The sequence below is a fragment of the Phoca vitulina genome, unplaced genomic scaffold (assembly GCF_004348235.1).
Source record: "Phoca vitulina isolate PV1807 unplaced genomic scaffold, GSC_HSeal_1.0 scaffold58, whole genome shotgun sequence".
Classification (NCBI taxonomy): Eukaryota; Metazoa; Chordata; class Mammalia; order Carnivora; family Phocidae; genus Phoca; species Phoca vitulina.
Genome location: NW_022589761.1, coordinates 3,585,692 through 3,611,657, shown reverse-complemented (window position 1 = coordinate 3,611,657; position 25,966 = coordinate 3,585,692). Strand labels below are relative to the sequence as shown.

At 50.3% G+C, this 25,966-nt stretch overlaps 1 protein-coding gene across 4 annotated transcripts in view; it reads left to right on the top strand.

The window, feature by feature from the left end:
* The window catches only part of ANKRD27 (ankyrin repeat domain 27), a 50,111-nt gene that overhangs the window by 18,685 nt on the left and 5,460 nt on the right, over positions 1-25,966 (top strand). For all 4 annotated transcript variants that reach the window (XM_032390462.1, XM_032390461.1, XM_032390463.1 and 1 more), the window contains exons 9-26: positions 65-141; positions 719-840; positions 2,271-2,349; positions 2,842-2,974; positions 7,896-7,988; positions 9,040-9,167; positions 9,936-10,018; positions 10,483-10,598; positions 10,929-11,021; positions 12,358-12,555; positions 14,203-14,262; positions 14,363-14,482; positions 15,471-15,515; positions 18,635-18,757; positions 22,979-23,176; positions 23,579-23,698; positions 24,023-24,184; positions 25,229-25,340. In XM_032390462.1, the coding sequence (XP_032246353.1) occupies positions 65-141; positions 719-840; positions 2,271-2,349; positions 2,842-2,974; positions 7,896-7,988; positions 9,040-9,167; positions 9,936-10,018; positions 10,483-10,598; positions 10,929-11,021; positions 12,358-12,555; positions 14,203-14,262; positions 14,363-14,482; positions 15,471-15,515; positions 18,635-18,757; positions 22,979-23,176; positions 23,579-23,698; positions 24,023-24,184; positions 25,229-25,340 (2,062 nt within the window). The remainder of the gene's footprint in view (positions 1-64; positions 142-718; positions 841-2,270; positions 2,350-2,841; positions 2,975-7,895; positions 7,989-9,039; positions 9,168-9,935; positions 10,019-10,482; positions 10,599-10,928; positions 11,022-12,357; positions 12,556-14,202; positions 14,263-14,362; positions 14,483-15,470; positions 15,516-18,634; positions 18,758-22,978; positions 23,177-23,578; positions 23,699-24,022; positions 24,185-25,228; positions 25,341-25,966) is intronic.

Below are 25,966 nucleotides of genomic sequence, written 5' to 3'. Positions count from 1 at the left end.
GGTTGGAAGCCTTTTATCCTTAGCCGTTTAAGAAATTTGAAGCTTCGTTAAAATCTGTTGTTAGGATGCTGCCTTCAACAAAATCACAAGAAGCCTTCAAGATCTTCAGCAGAAGGACATTGGCGTGAAACCTGAGTGCAGGTAAGAGTTTGCACTGCCGTAGCTCGGCATCCTCAGAGGCTGGGGCCTCTGTTCCTGGAAGCAGGGCTCTCAGCGGCAGGGACCGCACACTGATTTGGCCTGGTTCATACCGAGGAACAGGGCGGTTACTTGTGACCAAAGATAAAGGACTGAGGTTGGCAGATGTCACCCTCCTGAGCCGGGTAGGAACTCAAGGGGTGGGGGTTTCGCACAGCTGGTCTTTTGACCTGCTTTTGAATTAATTTATGTTTCTTTAGGATACAAAAATGTCTTGTGTTTATGCTGAAACTATTTTAACTCCTTTGAGCTATCTCACTCTGGGGCTAAGGATTTTTATTTTTATTTTCTCCTAATTTTCTGGCGCAGCTATAATACCGTTTTGCATCCTGAATGGGACATGCAAAGGTGTTGAGTTTTGCCACTCATTTGAGTCCAATTGCTCCCGAGTTTCTATTTTTGTTCGTCGTTACTTACGGTTTGTCTGTAAGCAGAGTAAATCTGAGGTATGCTATTAGATCAGGGAAGAAGGGCCCTCCCACTGTGGTCTTAAGTTGTCACTTTCCAAATTATTTTGCAGCTTCAACATACCTCGTGCAAAGAGAGAGCTGGCTCAGCTGAACAAGTGCACCTCCCCACAGCAGAAGTTGATTTGTTTGCGAAAGGTGGTGCAGCTAATAACCCAGTCTCCCAGCCAGAGAGGTTTGTGCTGAGGGGAGGGGCCTGACGGTGGAGTAGACACTTAACGTCCAGATGCAAAAGTCTGTTAAGGAGCAGTGTCGTCTTCAAGGATCACACAGCTGGGCTGATGTGCCGCAGAGCATCCCTGTGTGAGCACCCCGGAGTCTGCTCTGATGCCTGGGTGCCTAGCGATGGGAGCTTGGGGGTAGGATAGGCAAGATAAGGGTAAGAGAACAGTGGCGGAGAAGCAGCAGCCTCAAAGGCGAGCCAAGCTTCCTTATACCTGCATGGGCGCCACGCAGCTGGTCTATAAATCAGAATCCAAGCCGCACAGGTTCTTTGAGAACCTGACTTTGCAATAGCTTTGGGTTTCCAGAATGACGCTGTCCACAGCTCAAGTCTGAGCTTGCCAAGGTACAGCAATGTGTATGATTGACTTTAAGCTTCCTGTCGTGTGTTCTCTTGAAGTTGTCATGGCGCTAGGGTGTGGGTGTATGGCTCCATCAGGACATTCACTGCCGACTGTTTAGTCCAGGGCCGCACCGCTCACCGGCTTCCTTCGGCAGCAGTGTTCCAGCCTGAAGCTGTTCCATTGACAAAATTTTTTGGCTTAAAATTACAAACCTTTAATCTTAAAGAAAAATGATCCAAGCTGGTGATGGGTACATGGGGGTTCAACTATTCATTAGACCCATCTTCCTAGTTTTGTGTCTGTTTAAAATTTTCCGTTATAAAAAGTAAAGCAAAATAAGCTAAGAAGAAAGTAAAGGGGGTCATATCTGTGTGGGCAGATAAGGGGTGATCCTCAAAGCGCATTAAGTGAAGTGAGAGGGAGTGTATATGGTACACTTCTAACAGCATTCCAGAAAAAGGGGCAGCTCTTTATTCATATGCACAGTGGTGAGTTCCTAGACTGTCTCTGGAAGGTTAGGTGGGAAGGAACAGCAGTAGCCTCTGGGGGAAGATTGGGCAGTGGGGATGGGAGAGAGAGTCACAGTTTGCTCTTTTGTGCTATTCAAATTTTTTAGACATGTGAATGGATTCCTTAAAATTTCAAAGTGAAAAAAATTAAAACAAGCTAAAAATGAGCATTAGACTTTGCAGTGTATAAAATGGAAATGATCTCAGGAGGAAAGAGGCTTTTCATGGTGGCTCTGGGCACACCTTCGCCTCGTGTCCGCCATCCCTGACTTGAACCGCCCGGAAGGTGGCGAGGGGGAGAGTCCTTGGAATTTCCTTCTTTTGCACATGTTCTGAGAATGCTAGGCATTCGCTTTCCCCTCAAATGTGACATCAGTTCAGGACACTGTAAAAGGAATTGTGCAATGGAACTTCTCCCTGATGTGTAGTCTCACTGGATTGTGACTTTGTGGGTTGGATGATGGTGGGGAGTTGATAACGCCTCTTGGTCTCATGATGGCTTCAAACATGTGTTTTCCTCCCCACCGCAGTTAACTTGGAGACCATCTGTGCTGATGATCTGCTATCAGTCCTGTTGTATTTGCTTGTGAAAACAGAGATCCCTAATTGGTAATATTTTCTGTTAAAATACTTTTTCAAAATGGCAGCATTGTACTGGGTGGTTTTAGCATAACTCCAGGAAATCGAGCGCCCTTTATGAGTCCGTCACTGTGTCTGCCCTGCCTTTGTTCTGCAGAGGGTGGCTGTCATTCCATTTACAGATGAGGCCCAGAGAGCTTATGTTTCTTGTTCTGGAACACGCACCTGGTCAGTGACTGAGAGGGACGCTGACTCCAGTTCTGTTTGACTCCAGAGCCCGTCCTCTTCTGACGGGAACCCCCAGTTCACTTTACAGTAGTCAGCTTTTTAAAAACTGGCATACTCCAGGAAAGGACCAAGTAGTTCACTCATTTTCCTAATTGCACATGCTCTAGAGCTTAAGGGGGTAGCAGTCAGAGCTCCTGGAGCTAACAGACTTCAGTCACTCACGCCCATAGCGCTGTTTCTGGAGAGGTGTTAATTGGGTACACAACAGTGAAACTTTTTTCTTCCTTTTGTTAGGATGGCAAATTTGAGTTATATCAAAAACTTCAGATTTAGCAGCTCAGCAAAAGATGAATTGGGATACTGCCTGACCTCGATTGAGGCTGCGATCGAATATATTCGGCAAGGAAGCCTTTCCGTTAAGCCGCCCGTAAGATCCCTCCTGCCCTGGCCTTTCTTTGTGGGTGTCAGGGCACCTTTGCTAGGGTTCTGAGGTTGGCGGGTGGGGAGGGGATTCTTCTTCTTCTTTTTTTTTTTCAAGATTTATTTATTTGAAATTGAGAGAGAGTGGGTGGGGGAGAGCGAGCAAGTGCACGGGCAGGGGGACTGGCAGAGGGTGAGGGAACCCGACCCGGGGCTCGATCCCAGGACCCTGAGATCACGACCTGATCCGAAGGCAGACACTTAACCTTGGCTGAGCCACCCAGGCGCCCCAGGGGAGGGGGATTCTTAAATGGTCTCCCAAGAACGGGGTCTCTACTGTCTAAGGGCTGTGAGGCTTGACAGCCACCCAGCAGCCTGAAACGCTAAGCACCCAGTTGGGTGTGGAAGTTGGCAGGATATGACCGGGATTCACAGTTAAAATCCTGCTTTGTTAATCCTCGCCATCCTCAAAAAAAGCAATAGGCAGAAGGGAGAAGCTAGAAACCATGAGTTTGGATATCTAGGCAAGAGATGGGATTATTCACATATGCAATTTTAGGACTCTGGCCTTATTATGATTTTCTTGGGTGAGCTTTGCTTAGGAGAGGCGGTTGTATTTCGATGTGAAGTGTGAGATCTTACACCAAGATCGCATTGCTGGCCTATTGCACCAGCTAGCAAAAGTGACAGTACGCACAGAATTTCAACAACATTGAAAGTAATAAGATGAAGAGATTCCTACATTACACGCCAGGAGTCCTGAGGACTGAGCATTCCCTTGATCGTAGAATCTCCCCAAGTGATGATAAGTTAAAATAGCTGGGAAAAAACCAGAGGCCTGCCCAGACAGGTGCACTTGGGTGAAATCATTCATTGTTAAAATCTTTATGTGTTTTCCCGTCTTTCTCCCATCCGTGTATACTTCGCATAATTTAAATTATATTGTATATAGCATTTTACACTGTTTTGCCCAAAAGAATTGTTTGTTTTTTTTCTGATTAGGAGACCGATACTTGCTTATAAACAATATTTACAATATACGGTAGACCCTTGAACAACTCAGGGGTTAAAGTTGCTGACCCTCCACTTGGTTGAAAATCTGCATATAACTTGCGATTTCCCCCAAAAACTTGACTACTAGTAGCCTGCTGTTGACCAGGGGCCTAACTGATGATATAAACAGTTGATTAACACACATGGTGTATGTTATATGTCTTCTATACTGTAATCTTACAGTAAAGTCAGCTGGAGAAAAAAATGTTATTAAGGAAATCACAAGGAAGAGAACATACATTTAGAGTACTATAGTGTGTCTGTCGCCATCTGAGCGGACCCGTGCAGTTCAGACCTGTGTTCAAGGGGCAGCTGTATACACTTGCAGTGAAGACAACAAATACCTCTCACAGACTCACCAGCTGGGGATGACTTGTTAACGTTTTGGCATATGTGTCTTTTCTGTGCCTATATACAGTTTTTTTTTTTTTTTTTTTTTTTAAAGATTTTATTTATTTATTCATGAGAGACAGAGAGAGAGATGCAGAGGGAGAAGCAGGCTCCCAAGGAGCAGAGAGCCCGATGCGGGACTCGATCCCAGGACCCTGGGATCATGACCTGAGCCGAAGGCAGACGCTTAACCATCTGAGCCACCCAGGCGCCCATATATACAGTTTTTAAAAAGATTTTATTTATTTATTTATTATTTTTAATTTATATTTTAATTAACATTTTTTTAACTTAAATTCAATTGGCCAACATATAGTACATCATTAATTTTTGGTGTGTTCAGTGATTCATTAGTTGCGTATAACACCCAGTGCTCATCACATCGTGCGCCCTCGTTATTTTAGAGGGGGAGAGAGTGTGTGTGAGCGGGGGAGGAGTGGAGAGAGAGAGGGGGAGAGGGAGTCCCAAGCAGACCCCACACCGAGTGAAGAGCCCCACGCAGGGCTCAGTCCCACAACCCCGAGATCATGACCTGAGCCGAAACCACGAGTCAGGCGCTCCACCGACTGAGCCACCCAGGCGCCCCTATACAGTTGTATTTTTAACGAAAATTTGAAATTATGCTCCTCTTACTGGCATGTAGGCTGATGGTAGGAATTGCCTGATGCTTCTCGATGGGGTCAAGGGCGCCCCTTGTTGCCTGGGGGGAGGTGCTGCCGTCCCCTTGCTATGCCCGTAACTGCGCAGTGGCCATCCTGTAAGCCTGCTTACTTCCTGCGGCGTGTGGGCAGCAAGACTAACACCTGAAGCCTCTGACCAGAGCGGAAGGAGGTGGCTGACCACACAGCACCAGTCCGCTTGCCACACCCACTCCGACTTCAGACAACATCCCGAGTGGGATTGGGGAGTTGTTTTGGTTTTTAATTTTTATTTATTTATTTTTAAAGATTTTATTTTTAAGTAATCTTGACACCCACCATGGGGCTCGAACTCACAATCCTGAGGTCAAGACCCGCATGCCCCACCGACTGAGCTAGCCAGGCGCCCCTGGATTGGGGGAGTTTTGAGGGGTGACCCCTCTTGTGCTGGTGTTGGTTCGAGCCCAGCACTTGTATTTGCCCTTGGGCAAGTCTGTTTCTGAGTTTCTGTCCATTTCTTACCTACACTGACGATGAGGCTGTATGTTTCACCTCTTGCTAGGAGTTTACAGGAATGCACTAGGGTGTTTGGAAGTGTCTTTGTGAAGCACGAGCTGATACTCTTGCCCTCAGCTTGCTCTTCCAACACCCCCGCATCTGGGTGTCTCTATTTCCTGGCTCTCTGGTGCGTCCTGTGTGGATAGCCTCTGCGGGCAAGGTGGGGACACCGCCCAGTGCGCCCCTCTTGTCTGAGGTGTCTGCCCCTGGTCCTGGTCCTGCTTTCTGGGTGGGGGTGGTTGGTCCCATCTGGTGTTGGGACGAGGTGTGCCTCACCCTTACAGCTGGCCGTGGAGCCAGTCCCTTGGGCCTTGAGTGGGGCAGGCCTGAGAGATGCTCCTTACCTGTATTGACAGAACAGGTGTGGTGGCTTCTTGTCTTTCGTGGTGCCAGCATTGAGCTCTGCCGTGGCCTTGGTCAGCCGTAGCTGCTGACTGGCTTCCTGTCTTAGTGCAGTTCTGCCTCGGAAGGTGTGAGGCCAGTGCGATGTGTCGGTGTCCCTTCCTGGGGAGGGAGCTCGAGTGGATTTCCACACGGCAGCTGAGAGCATTCAGGACTCAATATTAGTAAATCGAATTTTGTTTTCCTGTTGCCTCTTTATATAATGTGATGTAGTTTCACAGATATTTCCCCCCAAGATCTAATTGTATCTGAGGGGACCATATATACTTCTTTTTTTTTTTAAGATTTTATTTATTTGACAGAGACACAGCGAGAGAGGGAACATAAGCAGGGGAGTGGGAGAGGGAGAAGCAGGCTTCCCACGGAGCAGGGAGCCCGATATGGGACTCGATCCCAGGACCCTGGGATCATGACACAAGCTGAAGGCAGTCACTTAACCGACTGAGCCATCCAGGGGCCCCCCATATATGCATTCTTTAAGCATAAAGACTTGAAAGTCTCGTAAATAAAGACTAGCTTTTTGAAAATAAGCATTACTGGGATGACCCTAGTTTTACCCCTGTAGACCAAAAGCCAGAACACTGAAAGAACTGATGCCCTTCTCTGTTCCAGCTTTGTGGGCTCCTGGTCTTTCTCACTGTACTGGGCTTCTCATAAATAGTATGTACCCCCTTCCCAAATGGATCTGAGCTGATGTGCTGTCTCTTTCGGTAGGTCATTTCTCCTTGAAGGTTCAGGCCCTGAGGACTTGCCTCTCTTCATCATTGCCCTTCCTATGGTTACCCAGAGTGGAGGAAGGGACCCCACATTTACCCGAGCAATAGCATCTTTCACGTTTCTCTGACCCTAATCTGCTGGGCTATAAATCACTGAATAAAACAGGTTGCTAGAGCTTTATATAGCAGATGGCAGCTGGGAGCAAATGGGCTCTCATTCTGAGGGGTTGGTGTGTGTTTGCCAGGTTAACCCTCTTAGGGCCGCCACTGTGAGGGACCATGCCTGACAGAGGACCCCAGAAAGGGGCCGTCCCTTGAGGTGCCACCCAGGCTGTGTCTTTAGCTGGATCTCTGAGTCAGAGCTTGAGGGCTGTGAAGGGCCTTATCCCACACTTTTGTCCGGGTTCTGTGAGTTCTTCTGGCAGCAACTGGCTGGGGGAGAAACCCCCTTTACCTCCCACTGAGACTTTTTTGAGGAAGTTAATTTGTCATCAGTCAAGTTGTAGGTGCTCCAGTGAGCATTGAAATGTCTCACTAGGAATTATCTCATAAAGGAAGGATGCATTTTTAGATTTTTGTGTCTAAGTAAATATTACCTGCGATACAAAGACCTGAATTTATTATTTGGGGTAGACCCCGGTGTATTACAGGATTTGGGAACAGTGGCCATGTTCGTCAGCTATTTTAGTAAGTATGTTCAGAAAGCAAGACTCCTCTCTGTCTCCTGCTGGGTGACACTGGGAAATCTAGAACCGTCTGTCAGATGGTTGTCCTCTCTGTATGCCCAGATAAAGCGGCAGGGGCTAGGGCTGCAGGCTTTAGGACAGTGGTTTGAGAGGAGGAGGAGGCCAAGGCAATGCAGGCTTCCGTCCGGAGGAGGATGGTGTGAGCGCGCTACATTCCACACTTCGTGATGACACATTCCACACATGTGTGCACACAGGCAGTGTGTCCCCAGGGCCCTGCTCCCAGCAGCCGCTTCCTGCAGGGACAGACGGAAGCCCTTGTCCCAGCCCGATGAGGATCTGCTCTCTGGCCCAGGGACAGAGGCTCCGCCAACCCTGTTCTGTGAGGAAGTAGCAGGGACTGAGCCCGGGTTCTCCATTTTGAAGGGTCTGCATGGACATCTTGTGACAAGTTGACAAAACAGATTGTTGGGTTTCTCCTGCAGGAGTCGGAGGGATTTGGTGACCGACTGTTCCTGAAGCAGAGAATGAGCCTGCTGTCTCAGATGACTTCAACTCCCATTGATAGTCTGTTTCAGGTAGGACACCGGGAAGTCCGTGTGGGCACAGGCGTGTGAGGGATGTTTCGTCTTTCCGCATCTCTAGAGCCTCTACAGCATCCATCAGGGCAGTGTGCTCGGTTCAACACCGGAGTTCATGTTGTGCTCAGAGTGGGTGCAGGAATGCGGAGGTTTTACGTCTGTGCATCTCCCCCAGGGTGTGCTGTGCCATGGCCGGGAGGGGCAGCATGCCTGGAGCCCTCTGCCCGAGCTGTCCTCCCTCCACTGGTTCGTCCAGGTCCGCTCCGAGGTGCCTCCCGGGTGGCCTCAGCGGAGCTGACGCCTCTCCTGGGCTCCGGAAACCCCGTGTTGCGGATGTTCATATGCAGCGGTGGTTCCATCACTCGGCACATGCGGGCGGCTCCTTGCTCAGATATGATTGACCCCTGGGAGGCTAGTTGGCGAGGCCTGGGTGAGGGCAGACCTCCTCAGGGAGCCTGTGGGTGCTTCAGGCCACCCGGAGCCACAGTGGGTTCATGGAGCACCCAGGGAGCCTCCCAGGGGCCACTTGCTCCCCAGAACATCTCACTCCCTGAGAGGAGCACATCCAGGAATCACAGAGCTGAGCCCTGCACCGCAGGCTTGTTTGTTGATGGGATCTCTCGCTAATGCAGCCATTCCCTTTCCCCGCAAACTGAGGCTCTGTTAGAACACAAGGGGACAGGACCGAGGCGTGTTCTAGGAAGGAGTCTGCATCCACCCCGAGGTTCAGGAGGCATGATCCTTCCGCCACCATTGCTTTGGGAATTTTGTCATGTTGTTGTGTTAAGCTACGGACGATGTGTAACATTTCCAGAAGTGAAAGAGAGTATAAATGCACACCCACGTGGCCATCTCCAAGGCCATCTCCGTCCTATTTTGTCTCCATCCCCACCTGCTTTCCCTGTCCGCCCAGATTATTTCAGAACACATCCGAGAGAGCAAGTCACGTCATCCGTGCGTACACAGATATGTGTTTCTCTAAGGGGGCTCCAAAAATTCACGTCTTAAGAAGAGAATAATTCCTTAACTTCGATATGTTATTTTGTAGCACATTGCGTCCGGGAACCAGAAAGAAGTGGAGAGACTTCTGAGCCAAGATGACCAAGATAAAGATGCCGTCCAAAGGATGTGTCACCCTCTGTGTTTCTGTGAGAACTGTGAGAAACTTGTCTCTGGGTAAGAGCGTCCTCGTGGAGGCTCACTGTGCCTGCAAGCGGGAGGCGCGGGCCTGGGCCGAACTTCCCACTAGTTTGTTGTGTGATTTTGAATAAAGACCGTACCCTCGTGGCACTCCGCTTCCTCTGGTGTAAAGTGGAGACAGTAACATCCACCTCTTTGGAGAATCAGATGGAATAAAGGTCATAAAAATACTTGGCCCACTGCTGGGCTGGGTGCCAGAGTAGGTGGGTACAGAGCCTACCCAACCCCAGAAAGCAGATTTTAGGATGGAAGGAATGTCAGCTTCTCCAGTAACCTTTTGGGTTTCCCTTCCCCTTGTCAGGCTGGGCGTCAGAGCCTGGAGGGGTGGGTGGGGGAGGGATGCTGGAACCAGATGCCTCACCCTGCAGGAGACCAAGCAGGGACTGGATGGTCTCTGGGACACTGTTAAAGAGATCCAGCTCACACCCCGAGATCTGTCTGCTAGCCCCAGGACTCTGGCATGTCCATCCTGGTAGGGAGAAGCTTTTCCCTGCCATTCCTAGGGTGTATTTTTCTATATCTTCTATCTCTCTCTCTCTCTCTTTTTTTTTAGAAAGAGAGCACAAGTAGGGGTGGGGAGGGGCAGAGGGAGAGGGAGAATCTTAAGCAGGCTCCATGTTCAGCATGAGCCCAGTGTGGGGCTCGATCTCACAACTCTGAGATCATGACCTGAGCCGAAATCAAGAGTCGGATGCCCAACCAACTGAGCCACCCAGGCGTCCCCCGCTCTTCTCCCTCTTTTAGGAGGCTGAACGATCCCTCCATTGTCACTCCATTTTCCAGAGATGACAGGGGTCACACACCGCTCCATGTGGCCGCCCTCTGTGGTATGTGGTCTTGGGATGGCCTTTGGTTGGGCTACTAAGGCAAAGGGATGGAACCAGGGGTGGCCCAGCAGAGGCCTGACTGACGGGGCGGCGGAGTTGGGGGTGGCAGGGCCCGTGTCATGGGCCACCTCCAGGGGCTTTGCTTTTTTTTAATGGTCACGTAGTATTCCATCCTGTGAACTGACGCACCACGAAATCTTCTGTGGATATCTAAGACTCTTTTCCACTACTTTCTGTTGCTGAGAGGTGGACCAGAGCTGAGCCCCCTCCAGAGGGGCAGGGTCTAGAGTGTCCTGAATCTAGAGTCTGACTTGATGTTAGCTCTGGCCCCTCTGAACGGGAAAAACACTTCCTGGCATGTCCACTGCCAGAGAATAAGAGGGTAAAACAATGGGACTTCACGTTTAGGGCTTGGCGAGCCCCCGCTCTTTCCTTCTCTGCGGTGAGATCCCTCTGTTCTGCAGGGCAGGCATCCCTCATCGACTTCCTGGTTTCCAGGGGCGCAGTGGTAAACGCCACGGACTATCACGGGTCGGCCCCGCTGCATCTCGCCTGCCAGAAGGGCTATCAGAGCGTCACGGTGAGCAGGGGTGCCGCCCCTGTGCGCGTGCTCAGACGAGCCCGGCGCCACGTGTCCGGACCCTCACGGCCACGCTCCTGCGTCGCAGCCTCTCAGGATGGGCCGCGTGTCCCAGGCCACGGCGCTGCGGACAAAACCCCTCGGTGTCGATGTGAAACATCCCGGCGGCTTTGGGGAAGAAGGGTGGGGCCGTGGGCCTTGTTCTTTAATGTCTCGGCGTTTTAAAGGGCAGGATGAGCGTGATGGTGGAATTTTAATTATAGCGTAGGTCAGTACGGTTGCAGGTGAGACCGCAGGCCACGCTGCTCACCGCACTCGTCTCCTTGGCAGTTGCTGTTACTGCACTACAGAGCCAGCCCCGAGGTGCGGGACAGCCGCGGCAGCACGCCTCTCCACCTGGCCTGCACCTACGGCCACGAAGACGTAAGTGGTGCCCCCCGCGCCCGGGGTAGCTCTTCTCCCCCTCTCACTTGCCGAGAGATGCCAATTTCTGCTCAGTGTAACGTCGTGCTTTACTGGCATGTTTGGTGGGTGATTTCTCTTTGATTAAAAAAAAAAGCCTTAAATGATATTGCAGATGCCCTACTGAAGGAACAGAAAGCTAGACTTTAATCGCCCGTTAGCGTACCCTGAAATTAAAATCATTTTCCTCCATCCCTGCCGCCACCTGGTTCTGATCTTTGTTCACCTTCAGTTTTTACATCTTCCATTTTTGTAGTCATAGCGACAGTTGTATCATTTCCGCTTCACCTTCACCTTGAACTGTGTGTGTGTGTGATTCTGTCCTGACCGCCCCCTCTCCATCTTCTCTGTGTGGGAACACGTGGGTTTACACGTACCCAAGGTAGAGGCCGGGTTAGGGATGGATGTGGAAAAATGAGATCGTGCTCTCCCCATCTTTATAAAGCCACTTACTTTCTTAACGGTACATCATGGAAATCCTGGAGGTCAGTAAATGTAGCCCCAGCCCGTCCTTTAATCACTACCCAGCGATCTGTTGCGTGTGTCGCATCTGTGTCCCTAAGACCACCCCTTGGTCGGTGCTTTGCTGGGGCGACTGATAGGACTCGGCATATAGTCACGCTGCTATGATTGACAATAGCCAAAGGACCCAGGGCACAGTCACCAAAGGGAAGAGGTGTACGGATGAAGTCTGGAGGAAAGCAGGTGCAAGCTTTAAAGCGTCCTCTCCCCAGGGAGATGTACAGAACATCCTCGGTTTATCCAGCAGTGAGTTATAACAGCAAATATGAAGTGCTGTCTACCAGGAGAGCTCTGTAGGGACTCAGGGCCCAGGATTTTTATTGGAAGCTGGTCACGTAATTACGCTGTGCCTGCCACATGCCAAACTTCCAGACTTCTAGAAGAAAAGCAGGTGTTCAGCATAAACCATGTAGTTGCACGATTTAGACACAGTGAGCCATTCTGCAAATCCAAGCTCCTGAGGAACATTGCGAGTCAGGGGCCGGCCTGCCAGTGGGCCTTTCAGGGGACAGCGGTCTCCGGCCTGCTGTGGTCATTCCCTTCTGCACACGGATACATCACAATTTATTCAGCCTTTTCTTACTGATCGACAGTTTTCGGAAAAATGATGTGTCCTGATGCGGTAACCTTGAACTCTGTCTCTCTGTTTCTGCACGTTTGCTTGGCGAGTGGCGCCTGGCTGGAATCGGGGTGTGGACCGAGGCTGTGGCTTCCACAGACATTGCCCGGGGCTGGGCATGTGACTTACTGGTGGTATTTCCCATTTTCTCGGCAGTGTGTGAAGGCTCTGGTCTACTATGACGTGCAGTCGTGCAGACTGGATATTTGTAACGAGAAGGGAGACACCCCACTACACATAGCCGCACGTTGGGGCTACCAGGGCATCATAGAGACGTTGCTACAAAACGGGGCCTCCACGGAGATCCAGAACAGACTGAAAGAAACACCCCTCGAGTGTGCACTAAACTCAAAGGTAGCTTTTCATCATCTCAGAGCGTCAGTATGACTTAAAAAAAAAATCAACGTCCAAAGATTGGGTCTTGGCTGTGCTGGACAGACTGCATTAGTGCCTGAGGCCCGAACCTGGCCTGTGCCCTCTCTGGTGCATTTAGGACCTGGTTGTCAGTGGGTTTTACTTATTTATATTATTTCCAGCTTAACCAGCAGTTTTTCTCAGTCTTGTTCCAAGAGCTGCCTCCAGCAGAGTTTGCCCCAGCCCCTGAGTGCTGTTGGTTTCGGAGCAGACGGCGTGGGGGGAAATGGGACAAAGGCTCTGGCCGAGAGAAGCAGGGATGGGGCCTGGGGTATGGAAACAGCAATCTGTCTTCCTGTTACTTCATCCTCGGCTCCTAAATGCCTTCTCTTTTGGCCAGTTTTGAACATCGTTGTGTACGGTTTCTTTCATAATGAACCAGTCCTTTCCTGTTGGTAATTTCTGGAACCACGTTAGTGTCTGGCAACGTGTTGTGGAAGTGGGGAGTGGATGGGGAGCGGGTGGGGAGCGAGGGGGCTCGCAGAGGCCGGTTCTCTGTGCCTCGCCCCCCACAGCCGCTCCGGCCGAGGGGATGTCCCCTGGAGAAGCGTGGCCCGAGGCCATCAGACCACGTCCAGAGCATCGTGGGTGTGTGGCCCACATGAGCAATCCCGTCTTGATGCCAGCCTCCCGCCCTTTCCCTTCGTGCAGGCTCAGCTTTCCACCTCATGACGTTTTACCAGCTGCTTTTACAGCTTCCAGCTCTGTTCCACGGGGTTCTTTCAGAGTGTTCACGTCTCTTTCTAGGACAGCAGTTTTTGTCTTTTAATCACACTCGAGGTACGATTGGCGCACAAAAAGTTGAACTTATTTAATGTGTGCAACTCAGGGAAGTTGGAGACAAATACACGCCAGTACGACCAGCTCCGTGACCCTCGCCATGGACGCGCGCGTCACCTTCAGATGTTTCCTTCCGCCCTCTTTCTGTGTCATGAGTAGTAGTATTATGTTGTGTGTGTCCTACGAACACAACATGAGGTCCCCAGTAGCCGATTCCGAAGGTGTAAATCCCTGCTGCTCACCCCAGGTGGGCCTCCGCCACGTTCCCCGTGCCCTCAGAGGGTCTCAGCTTTGTAGCGGCCGGATCCGCCGGGACGGGGCAGTGCCGCGCTTGGCCTGAGGAGTCCGCCAGGAGCAGAGGGCCCCTCTGCCCAGGTAGCTTCTCCCAGAGGCCCCTTCCAAAGGGAGATAGGCAGAGAGGAGAGCAGACCGCCTTCTTGGCTCAGCCCTGAGCTGTTCCTGCTCAAGACCCCGGGGTGCCAGTGGGAAGGTCACACTTTGTATCTGGACGCACAACCTGGGGATGCCTTCTGTGCCCGGGCTTCTCTCGTCCTCTGAGCCCATTCAAGGGAAGCCCCAGCTCCTGTTGGGCAGCAGGGGCGGTGAGAGGCAGCAGGAAGCCCCCATTTAATCCGTGTGATCCTGGGTGAGCTCCCGCCCGCTCGGGCTGTGGTTTCTCTGTCTCTCCAGGGGTGTGGTCAGGCTGTGTGACCTTTGGAGGAGGTGGGCAGGCGGCTAGGCCTACGGGTGACGCTACTTTGGCAACCTTTCTCAGTCAGTATTTTTCATGTCCCCTTCTTGTCCTAGATTCTGTCGATAATGGAAGCCTATCATCTGCCCTTGGAAAGGAGGAGGAAGTCTTCAGAGGTGAGTGAACGAGGCTGGGCTTGGTGGCCCCCTGGGAGACCCCAGCCTGTTCTCTGGCCCTCACAAGGCCCTTCCTCCTGTTGGGGCCCCCCGGCCACAGGTCCCGGTGCAGCCCCCTCAGCGCCCCGTGGACTCCATGAGCCAGGCCTCTTCCACCCCCAGCTTCTCCTCTGTGTTGGCGCGCTCCAGATGGCAGGAGCCCAAGAAGGACTACAGAGAGGTGAGGCTCCCAGGTGGGAGGGCGGACGGGAGGGCGGCCGTGTGTCAAGGTGGCCAGTTAAAGAGCCATGCATGACGAGGGCTGCTCAGGGGGCCCCGGGGGGTGCCCAGCCAGGAGTTCTCACACTGCTGCTTGCATGCTCGGCTCCTGAAGCAGCTCTTTGCTTTGGGGATTGTGTGTGTGTGTGTGTATATGTGAGACAGAGAGACAGAGGAGGGAGTCGTCTTCTAGGAAAAGTCTAAGGAAAGTCACCAGTAGGTCCACAGATTTAAGATCATTTTACAAACTAAATTCTCAGCACTTACGTCCCATGCTGTAAGCATCCCTGTCAACCTGATGTATCGTCCCTGACTTCTGGTCAACACATTGTGTGCTGTAAAAGGTGATTTATAGCCTGGTTTTTTTTTCTTCTCCATTTAACCTGTCTGCGAGCTCGTCCAGTGTCAGCCTGCAGAGCAGACCGTCCCGTGGACGTCCCACGACTCCTCTGCCTGCTCCCCTGTGTGCGGGGAGCCTCATTGCCTCCGCGCAGGGCACTCGTCCCCTGCCACCCCCAAGCTGTGACCTGCTCTTGGAGGGCCCGATGAGCTTAGCTTGATGCGAAGGCACAGTAGAGAAAGCCCGGAGACACATTCCAGAGTCTAAGAGAGCCCTGGAATGGTTCCTGGTGTGCCCTCAGCTGTCAGATGATGAGGGCTGAGTACGTGTGATCCTCCGGGGCGGCTGGCTTGCGCTTCATTGCAGTGACCGGCATCTCGCTTGGCCACGTCACCAGCAGATCATTCCATAGACCTCAGGGGGAAATGGGTTCGGCGCACGCTGGTGCCCTCCTGGACGGCCTAGCCGGGCAGTCTCAGGGATATGCTTGCAAGATGCTGAATGAGGTGTTAAAACTCCACAAACCAAGAGACAAATGAGAGCCTTTGGGTCTTCTATGACTGCTTAATTATTGAAATCATTTCCTAACATTCTTTTTCCTTTACTGAAGGTAGAAAAACTTTTAAGAGCGGTTGCCGATGGAGATCTAGAAATGGTGAGTTTTTAGCAGCACGTCTAAAACTTGCTGTCGGTGAAAAGAGCTGAGCCTGTTTTTTGTCTCTGGTTCAGTCAGGAGCTATGTTCTGTTCACGTTCACACGGAAGGGCTGCATTTAATGACTGCGCAGTAATGTAGGTGTTCGCGTTTTCCTTTCACGTACTGAGCAGGTGGTCATAAAGCGGCACAGAGAGCCTACTAGAGGTTCACGTTCCGGAAGGCTGGTGAAATGTTGGCCAGCCCCGCCGTGTGTAGGAGCACAGAGTGCGGGCTCCGAGCCTGGCCCACTAGCTGGGAGCAGGATGTGCAGGCAGGGAGGGTGGAGAGGAGGAGTGGAGTGGGGCAGGGGGGTGTGGCGGGGAGGGCCAGAGCCCAGAGGCCCTGGTGTGGCCCCGTGGAAGTGGTGGGCGGCTGTGGCGCCTGGGTAGGAGGCTGAGGTCCGAGGCTTGGGACTCCAAGGAGTCACAGGCCGGGTGTCCTGACGAGGTGGTGCTCGCTGCTGTGAGTTGGCATGGGGAGAAGGCCTGGCTGGGGGGAAGGTGTCTGTCCCAACCCTCCCTGCAGATGCCAGGGAACATCTGATCAGGTCACTGGAGCATGGAGACAGCCTTCCTTAGAGTCCCACGGGCGGTTTCCCGCGGCTTGCCTTTGGCTTCCTGAAAGGAACTTGCTATGTCTTCCACTTTATTTACTTATTTTTTTAAAGTATTTTTATTTTATTTCATTTATTTGAGAGAGAGTGAGAGTGAGCAGGAGCAGAGAGAGCAGCAGAGGGAGAGGGAGAAGCAGGCTGCCTGCGGAGCAGGGAGCCCGATGCGGGGCTTGATCCCAGGACCCTGGGATCATGACCTGAGCCGAAGGTGGACTCTTAACGACTGAGCCACCCAGGCGCCCCTGTCTTCCACTTTAAAAGGAGGAGGGGCGCCTGGGTGGCTCAGTTGGTTAAGCGACTGCCTTCGGCTCAGGTCATGATCCTGGAGTCCCAGGATCGAGTCCCGCATCGGGCTCCCTGTTCAGTGGGGAGTCTGCTTCTCCCTCTGACCCTATCTCCTCTCATGTGCTCGCTCTCTCATTCTCTCTCTCTCAAATAAATAAAATCTTTTTTTTTTAAAGATTTTATTTATTTATTTGAGAGCGAGCGAGAGAGAGAATGAGAGAGGGAACACAAGAGGGGATAGGGTCAGAGGGAGAAGCAGACTCCCTGCCGAGCAGGGAGCCCGATGCGGGACTCGATCCTGGGACTCCAGGATCATGACCTGAGCCGAAGGCAGTCGCTTAACCAACTGAGCCACCCAGGCGCCCCTAAATAAAATCTTAAAAAAAAAAATAAATAAATAAACAAAAGGAGGAGTAACTTGGGTGCTTACCAGATGAGGAGCTCTGAATAAATCATCTAACGAGAGAGCTTGGCGGTGCTGTATGTTTCAGGAGGGCCTTTCGCAGATGATCCAGCTTGAGGTGGTGCACAGAAGTTACTGGGATCTGATCATAACCACCTCGGGGATGTTTAGAATCTGACTGTAGTTTCCAGTATATTCGCTTTTATCCAGAGGCCACTGTCAATGCACAGACTGACACATGGTCCCTTCCGGGGGGGGGGGGGGGGGGGGGCGGGACATGGGTGTGTATGCCTGTATCTGTCCTCTCATGAGACCGGCCCCAGCAGAAGCCAGCATTCTTTGGAGGAAGCGAGTAGGACTTCTTCAGGCACCCTGGAGCCATGGTGTGAGCCCGCAGCAGTCTGTGCAGAGAAGAGATTATGACTGTCCCTGCGTCGTGACATACCCACTCCTCTTCCTTCTGTGGGTGGGTGAGGGGGCCGAGGCCATTCATGGCCGCCCGGTGCCCAGGGCTCACCACCCAAACTGATCTACACACGTGACAGCCTCCAACCCCCCACCCGAGGACCTGCCCCTCCGCTCCCCCCGTTCTTGTTCCCTGCCCTTGTCTGTCCCACTAGCCTGTTAGCTGAGGCCCCTGGGTGGAGGCCTTTGGCATTTCCACCCTGGGGGGGAGGGGTGTCTGCTGTCCGGATGTGGAAGGGACCTGGAGGAGAGACATTTGGGGTCAAAGGCAGTCTTCTTGGAACCCCTTGTCACTCCCTTCATGCACATGCTGACTTCCTCAGTGCTCAGAACCAGACCTAGAAATGTATTTATATTGTTCCCAATTTTCAAATTTAATATCCTAGAGACCAGTTTTAAATTGGATTTTTTGGTGGTCTCCAGTGCGTTCACATGCGGCCAGTGCGTGGAAGGGACACTGGCGTGGCGTCAGGGAGCCTGCGTATAAGGTTCTGACCTCCACTTCCTAGTTGTGGGGCCTTGGACGAGTTACTTCCTCTCAGAGTGAGTTTTCTCCCAGGTTAGAAGGGACGAGGGGTTGTTGAAAGTATACAGTTAGATAATACAAGCTGAGGTGCTCGAGAAATGCTCCAGGACCGGGGAGTGAAAGCAGCACCACTCTGCCTGGGTGATGCAGTTGGTGAAGCATCTGACTCTTGGTTTTGGCTCAGGTCCTGATCTCAGGGCCCTGGGATCGAGCCCCGCGTTGGGCTCTGCGCTCAGCTTAGAGTCTTTCAGATTCTTTCTCCCTCTCCCTCTGCCCCTCCGCTTGTGCTCGCTCTCTCTAAAATAAAAAGATCTTTAAAAAGAAAAAAAAAGATAGGGGCACCTGGGTGGCTCAGTCAGTTAAGCGGCTGCCTTCGGCTCAGGTCATGATCCCAGGGGTCCTGGGATTGAGTCCCTCATCGGGCTCCTGCTCAGCGGGAGTCTGCTTCTCCCTCTCCCTCTGCCTGCCCCTCTGCCTACTTGAGCTCTCTATCACTCTATCATACAAATAAATAAAATCTTTAAAAAAAAAAAAAAGAAAAAAAAAAGATAAGAAAAAAAAAAGATAAAGGAATCTCTTCCACAAGCTGTAGAAATGGCTCTAAAGTTCTTTGCATCACCCGTAAAGGGACGGAGAAAGGGCTTGGGCACGGTGAACCCAGTCATCTCTCTGGTGGTCGAGCAGGTGTGTGTGTGTGTGTGTGTCGAGGAGGGAGAGATACTGTAGCTTGTAAAGGAGCTAAGGGTGAGTTTTAAGTTCCCGTTTCTCCTTCCTGCCCCACACTAGGTGCGTTACCTTCTGGAGTGGACGGAGGAGGACCTGGATGAATCGGAGGATGCTGTCAGCATAGGCGATGTTGAATTTTGTCACCCCTTGTGCCAGTGCCCGAAATGTGCCCCAGCTCAAAAGGTTTGGCTTTGCTTCCATTGGTGCAACTGGGGGTGGGGGTGGGGAGACAGATTCTTCTTTTCCGCTTAGGAAAGTTGTCTGCTTCTCAGCCAGCCAGTTACTGAGTGGCTGCTAGTTGGCATCCCCTGAGATGTGGTGAGGTTTAGTTACTTAGCTCAGGGAGGAGAGAAGCTAACACTAGGGTGGATCTGCCTTGGGCGGCTGACTTTCTGAATGGGCAGGTCAGGGAGCAGAGGAATGCACATGTGCTCAGTGTTTCAGCTCCTCTCTGGGCCCCTGAGTCACAAGGCAAGAGTTTATGGCTGAGGGTGTCTGTCCACATGGCTGCCAATCCCTTGAGGAAGCTGCATTCAAGATCCATTGCCCGCTGTCTGTGCTCAAGTCAGTCCACCTTCTGTGGGAGGACCCTCCCTCCAAATACAGAGGATCCTCTGTGCCCTCTACCCAATGTCCCGCAGTGGTAACAGCTTGCAAAGCCATAGGACGGTATCCTAGCCAGGATACTGACCCAGAAACAATCCACACATCTTATCCACATTTCTTTGATTTTCCTGGTGCTCACATGTGCATATGCATGTGTGTGCCTGTGTGTTCACTTTGATCACACACATAGCTTTGTGCATCCACCACCACATCGAAGGTACCAACAGGCTCCCTCACCATGGGAAGAACTACTCACATTGCCCTTTCCCACACCCATCTGTCCCCCTGCCACCCCCTAACCCACAAGGTCTGAGATTGAGGTTGAGGTTCATTTTTTTGCCTGTGGATGTCCACCTGTTCCACACCACTTGTTGGAAAGACCATCCTTCCTCCATTGACTTGTTGTCCCACCTCTGTTGATAATACACGGTGTGGGTCTCTCTCCAGGTTCTGCGTTCCGTTCCACAGATCTGTGTGTCTGTCCTTCCACCAGTTCCATGCTGTCTCGATTACTGTAGCTATGGGAAGCTTTAGTACTGGGTAGAGCCATTCTTCCTAACTTGTTCTTTGCCAGGATTATTTCAGCTAGTCTACGCCTGTGCCTTTCCGTATAGATTTTAGAATGGGTTTGTTTATGTCTACCAAAAATCTTACTAGGATTTTGGTAGGGATTACATTAACAACCGTAGATCAAGTTGGGGAGAAATGGCATCTTTACTGTGTTCACTCCATGAATATGGCATATCTCTCCAAATATTTTGGCCTTCTTTGATTTCTTCATCATTTTTGTTGATTTTTAGCATACAGATCCTGCCCATGTTTTCTGAAGTGTATACTTAAGTATTTCATTTTCTTTTGAGAAATCGTAGACGGTATTCTGCGTAGAGTATGCGCTTTTGTGCTAGCTACCTAACCCGATGTATATGTCCCATACGGAGAAAATTAATTTGACTCTGCAAAACAGGCATAGTGGTGTTGTCCTTTGTATTACAAGATAATACTGCCTTATTTTAAAAAGCTTCACCATGGGTTATTCCAACCCAATAATACTGAAATTAGTAAAACTTCCCTTCACGTGTAGCTTTTCAGCTCGCTCCAGGGTCATGTGTACGTTGGGGATGTGCAACTCTTGTTCTGTCCCGATGCTGCTGGATGGGGACAGCCCAAAGAATGATTTCCCCTGTGCAGACTGCTATGAAAAGCATAGGGATTAAAAAAGGCAGATGATGTTTCGAAGGGTACTAGTGAAGTGACCGTACTTCAGGCCCGGTCCGGGACTGAGTGTGGCCAGAGGCAGCTAACTGTGTCTCGCTGTCACTGCTCTTGCCATTGGCCTGCACTCTGTCCTTCCCCACCTCACGGTTCATCCGTTACAGCAAGAAACTGGAGCACATATTAAAATAACTGCCAGATGTATTGAATAAAATCTTAACGTTCCCTGCTTTTTTAAAATCTCTTTTTCTCATTTTGAAATTCCTCAAAAAGACCTAAAAAAGACATTTATATGGAGATTGCTTCATGTCTGTGACTTAGCTAACCACCCCCTGGCCCCACCCTCTTCTAGCCCACTGGTGTGTTTAGAGTGTTTGTTTAAAAAACCTTTATTCAAGGGGCGCCTGGGTGGCTCAGTTGGTTAAGCAACTGCCTTCGGCTCAGGTCATGATCCTGGAGTCCTGGGATCGAGTCCCGCATCGGGCTCCCCGCTCAGCGGGGAGTCTGCTTCTCCCTCTGACCCTCCCCCCTCTCATGCTCTCTCTATCTCATTCTCTCTCTCAAATAAATAAATAAAATCTTTAAAAAAAAAAAAAATAAATAAAAAATAAATAAATAAATAAAAATAAAAAACCTTTATTCAAGTACAATTTACACCCAGTAAAGTCCTGTGTACCGTGTATAATCCATTGAGTTTCCGCATGAAGCCATGACCGCAGTCCAGATCCAGAACACTCCATTACTTCTGAGGGTTTTCTTGGGCTTCCCCCCTTCCTCTCCTGTCCCAGGCAACCCCCTGGGTCTGCTGTCTGTTATCACAGACTTGTTGGCATTTTCTAGAATTTTATGTGAGTGGAAACCAGACAGGACCCACTCTTTTGAATCTGGCTTCCTTCATGCAGCAGAATGTTTTGAGGTCCACACCACAGTGGATTCCTTTCTTTTTATTGCTGGGTAGTATTTTGTTGAATATACTAGAATCAATCGAATCACCCATTGATGAACATTTGCGTAGTTTCCTGTTTGGGGCTTTGTGAAGAAAGCTAGTGTGAACATTTGTGAACAAGTCTTTGTATAAATATATGTTTACTTGGGTAAATACCTTGGGGTGTAATTGCTGGATTATGTAGTAAGTGTGTGTGTAACTTGATAAGAAACTGCCAGTTTTCCAGAGTGATTTTCCATCTTCCATTCCTGCCACTAGCGTGTGAGAGTTCTTTCTGTTTGCCCCACATCCTTGTGACTATTCAACTTTAGCCATTCCTGTAAGTGTGCAGTATTTCATTGTTTTTTTTTCTCCCTACTGCTTCATCTGTTTGTTTTTTTATTTTTTGAGGTACAGTTTACATGCAGCAAAATTTACCCTTTTAATGCAGCATGCAATTTTTCCAAGATAAAACCTTTTTAATCATCAAAAAGTGAACTAGATAACCAAAGTTTTCATCTTTGGGCACTCACCTAGAACGCTGACATAGCAATTTTATTGTCAGAATGTAGGATTCAATATCATAATTTAATGTTTGTTTTCATTTGTATGAAATGTTTTGTTTGTCCTTTTAATTACTGATCGATTGTTCTTCTGTTGGCATGATTGATTTTAAAACCACTGCGAATCAATACAGACTGTCTCCATGATATAAACATTTGTCTTTTGTTTTTCCAAATCTTGTGCCTATCTTTTTTTTAAAAGTTGGATTGTCTAATGGAGTTGTAAGAATCTGTTGCTGTTTTTAAATTCTGGTTGGTACACGTCCCTTGTCGGGTCCACGTAGTGCAAACATTTTCTCCCGCTCTGTGACTTGCCTTTTCATTTTCGTGTCTTTCAAAGAATAACCACTTAAAATTTGCATTAAGTCCAGTTCATCAAACTGTTCCTTTATGGTTTTTGCTTTTTGTGTCTTATCTAAGAAATCTTTGTTTATCAGTGTTGCAGGGATTTCTTGTGTACTTGCTTCAAGAAGTTTATGGTCATAGCTCTTACATTTAGGTCTATGAGGCATTTTTAATTTTTGTGTGTGTTGAGCTAAGGGTTGATGTGCAGTTTTTCCATATGTGGATATCCCATTGTTCAGATGCCATTTGTGGAACAGACTTCCTGTTTCCCATTGAATCGCCTTGGCATAAAGAGGGCATCATTTCGGGGGACTTGCTCTTTTGGAAATGGAAGTAATCCTTTGGTATATCTTACCTTTCTAAAGTTGTAGGAATTCACCTGTGGGCAACCTGATTCTGGATCCCACTGTGATCCGAAATTGTGCACAGGGGCTGGGGCTGGGGGGGGGGGGGGGGGGAATGACACAGGTGGCTTCAATTCCTTCAGCCCAGTTTTTTTTTTTTTTAAGATTTTATTTATTTATTTGACAGAGAGAGAGACAGCAAGAGGGGGAACACAATCAGGGGGAGTCGGAGAGGGAGAAGCAGGCTTCCCACGGAGCAGGGAGCCCGATGCGGGGCTCGATCCCAGGACCCTGGGATCATGACCTGAGCCGAAGGCAGACGCTTAACGACTGAGCCACCCAGGTGCCCCTTCAGCCCAGTTTCTTAAATACTAATGATGTTTCTCTCTCCATCTTCTGCATTTACTAGAAGCTGGCAAAGATTCCTGCCAGTGGACTTGGTGTGAATGTGACCAACCAGGACGGCTCCTCCCCATTGCATGTTGCTGCTCTGCATGGGCGGGTGGACCTCGTCCCCCTCCTGTTGAAACATGGTGCCAGTGTGGGTGCCAGAAACGTAAACCAAGCTGTCCCGCTCCACCTGGCCTGCCAGAAGGGCCACTTCCAGGTGCGGGGTCTTTCTCCTGGGCAGAGGGCATGGGGTGCTTGCTCTTGGTTAGAACTGTCCGTGGTGGGAATGCTGTAGAGAGGCAAGTTTGGGGGCGGGCTCAGAGGACAGACACATTTCCTTCCTCCCACGGGGCAAGACTGCTCAGCAACAGAACACAGAACTCTGGTGCATCTGGGGGTGGGCCCTCCCGGTTCCCCACCTCATCCCTGCCCCCAACCCCAGCCTGGTGGAGGAGACCCTCAGCAAATGTCTGCTGCACCCCGCTTGAGTTGGTCGGCTTTCTCCCGAGTCAGACATGTGTCCAAAGAGCCTTCCAAATAAACTTAGAGTAAAAAGGATATCAAGTTAGAGGATTTCTTCTACAGATTTAAGTTTGGAATTTTGTCTTCTCTGGGCTAGGTGGTGAGGTGTCTATTGGATTCTAATGCAAAACCCAATAAAAAGGATATAAGTGGAAACACACCCCTCATTTACGCCTGTTCCAACGGCCACCATGAAGTTGCGGCACTGCTGTTACAGGTAAGGGCCCCCCAGCCCCGGAGCTGCCGGGTACTCGTCAGTCGTGGGTGCCTCATTTTCTGGCATTCCCCCCCCCCCCTTTTTTTTTTTCAGAGAGAGAAAGAGAAGCAGCGTATGGGAGCCGGGGTGGGGAGGGACAGAGGGAGAGGGAGAGAGAGGAGAGAATCTTAAGCAGGCTCCACACAGCGCAGAGCCCGGCGCAGGGCTTGATCTCACGACGCTGAGATCATGACCTGAGCTGAAATCAAGAGTCGGACACTTACTGACTGAGCCACCCAGGCGCCCCTCTGGCATTCCTTTTGATTGCACTGTTTCTCCTTCTAGCACGGGGCCTCCATTAACCTCTCTAACAATAAGGGTAACACAGCACTGCATGAGGCGGTGATAGAAAAGCATGTCTTCGTGGTGGAGCTGCTTCTGCTTCATGGGGCATCAGTTCAGGTCTTGAACAAGAGACAGTGCACCGCGGTAGACTGTGCTGAACAGGTGAGTGGGGAGCTCCCTTGCAGCTCACTCTGGCTTCCCCGTGGTTAAACCACATCTGAAATAGCAGGAGCCAACCTTTGAATCGAGATGCTGGGCTAAGTCGGTGTGCCGGGAGTCTGCAGGTGCGGTCAAATATCCAGTCCTTGGTCCCCGGGTCAGAGGTGGTCTGCTCGGGGAGCCAGGAGTCAGTCTTTCAGGACTTGCTTTCAAAGGGCCGAGTGGAGGTGCTCCCCCGACTGCTGCAGGTGTCGGCGCCCTGCTCTGGCCCAGGGATGAGCCATCCGGTGCCCCCAGGGAAGCAGTGAGCTGAGACCACGTTCTGGGCTCACGCTCCCTGCATGGGGACCGCACCTGGGGTCTTAGCACAACGGAGAGCGTTCGTTCAGTTGTGATTCTAAGTCTCCTGGAGTTATTCTCCCTGTAAGGGGAATCGTGATGACCAGGTCACCCCTCCTTCCCGTGCTGTGGGTGTTTGCACAGGGAACTGGTGAGGAGAAGGCTTCCTCTCCTGGGAGGAGCAAGCTCTCTACTGTCCCCATTTTCACATTGAGTCTTTTTGTTTTTGACTCTGGGTAGACAGTTGGTAGGCTGTTAAGTGACACTGGTGTCACGTAAAAGTCACCATAAACCCAACGTACTCAGAGGCTTATCACGTTAATTTTCAGTGACATTTCCTAACAGAATCAAAATATTTTAAACCTCTCGTGAGCAGTTTCTCAAAAGATAATGAGTGTTTTTTATCGAGTACTTACTATGTGCTGGGCCGTCGATACCCCCTTGAGAACTCTGCAGTAAGAGATCCCGTGCTCGTCAGCCCCATCGCACAGGGCAGCTAAGTACCTAGCCCGGACTCCCTAGTAGAGGCCGAGCCAGGCTCCAAGGGCGGGGCTGCTCCTCACCACGAGGCTCTATGGCATCAGCTTCTTCTGTAGCTGCTGCTTAGCTTCTCTGCCCAGCCGCACCAATACTGACAGATCAAAAACAGCCAGTAAGCTGCTAAGAATTAAAAATACTAATTGTTACCTTTTCCCTTTCAAATTGTAGAATTCAAAAATAATGGAATTACTTCAGGTAGTACCGAGCTGTGTGGCCTCAGTAGACGATGTTGGCGAAACAGACCACAAGGAGTACGTTACTGTTAAGATCAGGAAAAAATGTAAGAATTTACATTCTCTCTGTAATTCTCAATATGGGCATATTTGGAAATTCATGAGTAGTTGCTCGTATTCATTTAATTGTGAATGTGGAATGTCATTATACTCATGACTGGGGGCAGGATAGGGGCACCAAAGAAATGTTACAGCCTCGCTCATCAGCTTGTTTTGCTACTGGTTTTCTGGTTGATTGGGATGATGCTTCCTAAGGAAATAAGGTGGCCACTCCCAGCCTCACCTTTGACGGCTCAGGCCTCCCCCACCAGCTGGAGAGAAGGAGCAGCCTCTGGGAGATTCTTACATGCCGCATGGCCCAGACCCAGGCCTTTTTCTAAGCATTTCCTGGACATCTGGGGCTCAGCGTTTCCTGCTAACCTTAAATGTTTTTATTTACTTACTTTATTTGCAGGTATACAGAGATTGTTGGTAATTAGAATAATAGTTGCCAAACATGGATAGGGTTGAAGTATTTTCTTTCTTTCTTTCTTTAGTTGTTATAGTCTAGATTGGGTCCATGCTCTACTCTTTAAGATTTTTTTTTTTTTTAATCAATCTTTACACCCAATGTGAGTCTCAAACTCACAAGCCCGAGATCAAGAGTCGCACCCTCTACCACCGACTGAGCCAA